This window comes from Primulina eburnea, chromosome 10 (assembly GCF_022965805.1).
Source record: "Primulina eburnea isolate SZY01 chromosome 10, ASM2296580v1, whole genome shotgun sequence".
NCBI lineage: Eukaryota > Viridiplantae > Streptophyta > Magnoliopsida > Lamiales > Gesneriaceae > Primulina > Primulina eburnea.
The window spans coordinates 9602005-9607475 of NC_133110.1; the positions used below are offsets into that span (position 1 = coordinate 9602005).

At 37.9% G+C, this 5471-nt stretch overlaps 1 protein-coding gene across 1 annotated transcript; it reads right to left on the reverse strand.

Moving 5' to 3' along the window:
- Positions 1-2086: 2086 nt before the first annotated feature.
- Positions 2087-3268, reverse strand: LOC140842872 (uncharacterized). The gene has a single exon (XM_073211073.1). It carries the CDS (start codon positions 3266-3268, stop codon positions 2087-2089), a length of 1182 nt encoding a protein of 393 aa, XP_073067174.1.
- Positions 3269-5471: the final 2203 nt, after the last annotated feature.

The following is a 5471-nucleotide window of genomic DNA, read 5'->3' on the forward strand; positions in this document are numbered from 1 at the left end:
ATATAAAAATACCCGTCTGTACTTGTCTAACCTCCAAACCAAGAAAAAACTTCATCAAGCCCAAATCTGTCATCTCAAATTCCCGTGTCATTGTGTCCTTAAACTCTTCTATCATCTCATCATTGTTACCCATAAAAATGAGATCATCGACATAAAGAGCAACAAATAACACGTTACCTCCATTCTTCTTTGCGTAAAGGGCATGCTCGTAGGGACATTGCTGGAACCCGTTCTCTTTGAAATATGAATCGATACGTGTATTCCATGCTCGTGGTGCTTGCTTTAACCCGTAAAGAGCCTTCTTCAATTTTAGCACCTTCTTTTCTTCTCCAACTTTCACGTACCCGGGTGGTTGTTCGATGTAAATATCTTCTTCGAGCACACCATTCAAGAATGCTGATTTGACATCCATTTGAAATATCGGCCATTTGAATTAAGCAGCTTGTGAAATGAGTAATCAGATTGTCTCCATTCTTGCAACAGGAGCAAATATCTCGTCATAGTCAATTCCCGCCTTTTGCTTGTATCCCTTCGCAACAAGTCGCGCCTTGTACCGTTCTATCTCGCCATGAGCATTCATCTTTTTCTTGAACACCCACTTTACACCAATAGGCTGACTTCCTTTCGGCAATTCTGATAACTCCCATGTGTTGTTTTGGTCAATCGCCTTAATTTCTTCGTTCATGGCAGTTTGCCACTTCTTGTCTCGTACCGCCTCTTCAAAGCTGATATTTTCAGCATCTGCCAAAAGACACACAATGTGCACCTCATTTGTCGAATCATACAAATCTTGCAAACTTCGCATTTTGGGTTGTCTTGATTCATCTTCATTATTGGTAGTTTCAGAGTTTGTTGGTGTGCTTGTTGGTACAATGACTGATGATTCTCCAACTTTGATGATACCCTCTATCAAATTGTTCCAGTCCCACTCGCTTGCTTCGTTTACTCGCACATCACGACTCACCATCACCTTTTTACTTATCGGGTCGAGTAGCTTGTACCCTTTTGTCTTCTCATCATACCCAATAAAAATATACCTTTTGCTTTTGTCTTCGAGCTTCGTTCTTTGTTGATCCGGTACATGTGCATAAGCCACACTACCAAATACTTTGAGATGGGAAATTGTCGGCTTTTGTCCGCTCCATGCCTCTTGTGGTGTTTGATCATCTATCTTCACATGTGGACATCGATTTTGTACATAGATAGCACATTGCACGGCTTCTGCCCAGAATTCCTTTGGCATTTTCTTGCTCTTGAGCATTGATCGAACCATATCGAGAATAGTCCGGTTCTTCCTCTCGGCCACACCATTTTGTTGAGGAGTGTATGGTGCAGTCAGGAATCTCCTTATACCTTGCTCTTCGCAATACTTCATAAAAGCCGTCGAAGTATACTCTCCACCTCTATCGGATCGTATGGCTTTGATGTGTCTACCAGTTGCCTTCTCCACCATTACTTTGAACTTTTTGAACACCTCGAATGCCTCGGATTTTTCTTTCAAAAAATAAACCCAAGATTTTCGTGAGAAATCATCGATAAAGGAAATGAAGTATCTTTTACCACTAAAAGATTCGGGGGTGATTGGTCCACATATGTCGGTATGAATCAATTCGAGAGTATGTTTAGCTCGATATTCTGCCGTCTTTTGAAACGAGCTCCTCGCTTGCTTGCCAAGCACACATTCTTCACAAAATTTGCCCTCATAGTCAATGTCCGGCAACCCGTGCACCATGTTTTTCTTTACTAATTTTTTTAGACCATCATGATGTAGGTGACCAAAGCGGAAATGCCACAATGACGCCTTGTCTTCTATGTTGACTCGCAAACATTTTTCTCGCACGCTTCTCAAATTCAATTTATACATCCGATTTTTTGCCATTTCGACTCGTGCTACCAAGCGCCCTCGATTGTCTTTTAATTGGAGTACTTGGTTTTTCATGAATACCGAGTATCCCTTCTCCATGAGTTTCCCCATACTCAAAATATTGCTCTTAAGATCAGGTACATAATAAACATCCTCGATTGATCCTTCCGTACCATCTTTTTGTAAATAGTGAACAGTACCTTGGCCTTTTACTTGTATTTTTTATGCGTCTCCGAATGACACGTGTCCATCCTCAACCTTTCGCATTTCCTTAAATTGGTGCTTGTGTCCGCACATGTGGTTGCTAGCGCCAGTATCGAGATACCACACCGTATCGCTATCGAGAATGGTATTTTTGTGGGCCATCAAGAGTACACCATCTTCTCTTGTCTCCTCTTCCGCTACTAGATTTGCATTTTCTTCTACCTTTTTCTCGGAATAGCACTCCTTTGAATAGTGCCCATACTTATCGCAATTATAACACTTGACATTTGATTTGCACTCTTTTGCGTAGTACCCAGGCTTCCCACACTTGAAGCACTCAATATTCGAATGATTTGATCGTCCGCCTCTTCCACGACCTCGTCCTCTACCTCGCCAATTTTGTTGGCTTGACTGCCCCTTTTCTTCATAGTATCCACCTCGACCGCGGCCTCTACCACCACGACTATTGTTGTAACCTCCACGGTCACGTCCTCTACCACGAATATTTTGAGTATATAAGACCTTTTCGTCTTTGATAGATACCTTGGCTTGCATCGCTTCTTCAAGCGACTCGTTCTTCTTCTTCTTGCGTTGTTCATGCGCCTCAAGAGAACTAGAAAGCTCTTCAATGGTCATCTCTCCCAAATTTTTTGACTCCTCAATTGCACAAACGACATTCTCAAAATTTTCGGTCAGTGACCGCAAAATTTTCTCCACCACCCTTGCATCAGTTAGAGTTTCTCCATTTCGTTTAAGTTGATTTACCACTGTTTGCACACGCGAGATGTAGTCGGATACCCCTTCTGACATCTTCATCTTCATACTTTCCAACTCGCCGCGTAGAGTTTGGAGTCTTACTTGCTTTACTCGGTCGGCGCCTTTGAACACTTTTTCCAAAGTGTCCCATGCTTCCTTCGAAGTTTCTGCACCGGCAATCATCTCGAAACCCGATTCATCCACAGCTTGGAACAAGAAATAGAGGGCAGTCTTGTCTTTCATACGCGTTTCTTTCAACGCCTTCAACTGATTCGCAGTTTGATTGCCTGTTGCATCCGGCTCGTCATAGCCCTTTTCGACTACTTCCCAAGCATCCTGCGCACCGAGCAATGCACGCATCTGAATACTCCAATTGTCGTAGTTTGATTTTGTGAGTCGTGGCAGTGGCATACCTCCTATTGATATTCTCCCGGAATTTTCCATCGGCTCTGATACCAATTTGTATAATTTGTAAGCTATTTTGGTGGAGAGGAGAGAGATAGGAGCTCAAAACTCTTTCAACTTTTAATATATATTCCACTTTTTTGCTCATCTCCAAACGTAAAATAACAAGATCTTTATATAGATACTACTCTGCCTAGGAATAACCAAGAACCAATGAATCCTATTAAAAGACCACTATCTCATGTATCACCCCTTGGCCTTTCATCTACAAAATATCTCTTGACCTTTTATTTTCCAACTACCCACAAAAAATAACATTTAATGTTTATTCAACAGAAGGCACTCATGGAGGAGACAACCACATGCGCTGAAATCGACGGTAGCGCCGACGAAACAACCTCAAGAGGGAAGTCATCGAAGCATGACTCTGACGATGACACATAAAGAAAACAACAGCTAAAACCAAACCACCCTGCCCAATGATGCCAAGAAGGAAACACGATGGAAGATGAAGATAACAGCCGAACACATCGCGCTCCTTCACAAGCAACAAGGCCACTAATAAACAAAAAAATATTTAAATAGTTTAAGCTTTATTAAATATCTAAGTTTTATAAAAATTTTAATAATTTTTATACAAATATATGTTGTTGTGTAACTGTATTTTTTTTTAAATTTTTTTTACAAGTTCGGTAAAAAATAAGAATAATAATAATAACTCTATCCAAAAGAGTTTAGATAAGATTAAAAATCTTAATAAGAAAAAATTGTTTTTAAGTTGTTTAAATTCAAAACAACAAATATTATATGTTTCAAGATATTTAGAATGGATTGAAGAAACTAAATTAAATTTAGATTTTTTCAAATGGATGGAAAATTTATATTTTCCAGCAAGGAATAAAATATTTCCAAATTTTAAAGATGAGTCTTTTATAAATACTCTTGAATCAACATATAAATTATATGTTCATGAAACTGGAGAAGAATCTTTTGAGATTCATCCTCCTTTTACTACTTTACAAATTAAAAAGGGTAATAAAGAAATATATGCTGCCCCTATAAAATCAGAAATAGGGCATGGTAATTTTGACCATATTTGATGGAGATCAAAGGTTTGGCTTCTGAAAGAGTTTATAAGTGGATTTCATATTTGTAAGTTTTGAAAGTTAACATGATTGTTAACATTTTGAGGAGAGTGTAACTGTCTAAATTTTGTGAAGGGTTTCTAAAATTAGTTGATGTCAAAAATTTAGTAAGTAGATAATTGACTTTGTCTAGTTGACAATGACTAAATTGACTTTGACTAGTTGATTTTGACCAACTTGAATTTTGATTGGTTGACTTTTATAGAGTCGACTTTGGTCAGTTGACTTTTGTACTATTGGTTTTGAAAAGGTGGATTTTACATAATTATAGTGAATTTTTTACACTTGTCATGTCAATGATATCAAATTGTCGATTGGGATTGTGATAAAGCCACGATCATGAAATATTTGATTAATAGGTTTGGAGTATCATATTGAAATACCAAATAGTAGGAGTCTTAATTAGGAAAAACATCCGGTAGGAGTTTTGACGCATTGGACTACAGCATCCTAATCAAACACTAACTACTAGGAGATTTCATTGACTGGTTTGGAAGTTCCTAATAGGACACTAACACAATCTAGTTCAAATAACCTAATTAGATTCTTATATAAGATTCTAGAGATCTCTGTAGATTAATTATTATTAAATCTAGAGTTTAGATATAATAATATATATACAATACAAAATTGCAAGTCAACACAACAAGATTTGTCAAAAAAAAATTATCTCCTCTTTCTGAAGTTTAGGCCACCTTCTATATATCTTCCAAGAAGGAAATCAGCCACCCCTTGAAGCTCGACACCACCACACATCGTTGCATCACCGCCACACCGCCGCCTTCGTACTATTTTTCTCTACGTGCAAAATTTCTTCTAGTTTTATTGTGCAGACTAGAAGATGAACAAGAAAATCAATCATTGACTTAATATTGGCGATTGAATAAAAGAGTTTTATATAATTTATTGTTTAAATAATCTTGAGCTTATTATTTATAGCTACATAATACATTTTTCTACAGAATTTAGCACACGTGAAAAATTTGTTTTTTTATAATTAAAAAAACATTTTGTTTTTGTTCGAAATAGTTTTGAGAAGCGGGCAGCGCTGCCCATCACTAGCAAAACTACCCGACGTAAGAAGTACATTGCCTATG

Coding starts and splice junctions, on each gene's coding strand:
- LOC140842872 (XM_073211073.1), bottom strand. CDS start 3,268: ATGGAAAATTCCGGGAGAATATCAATAGGAGGTATGCCACTGCCACGA.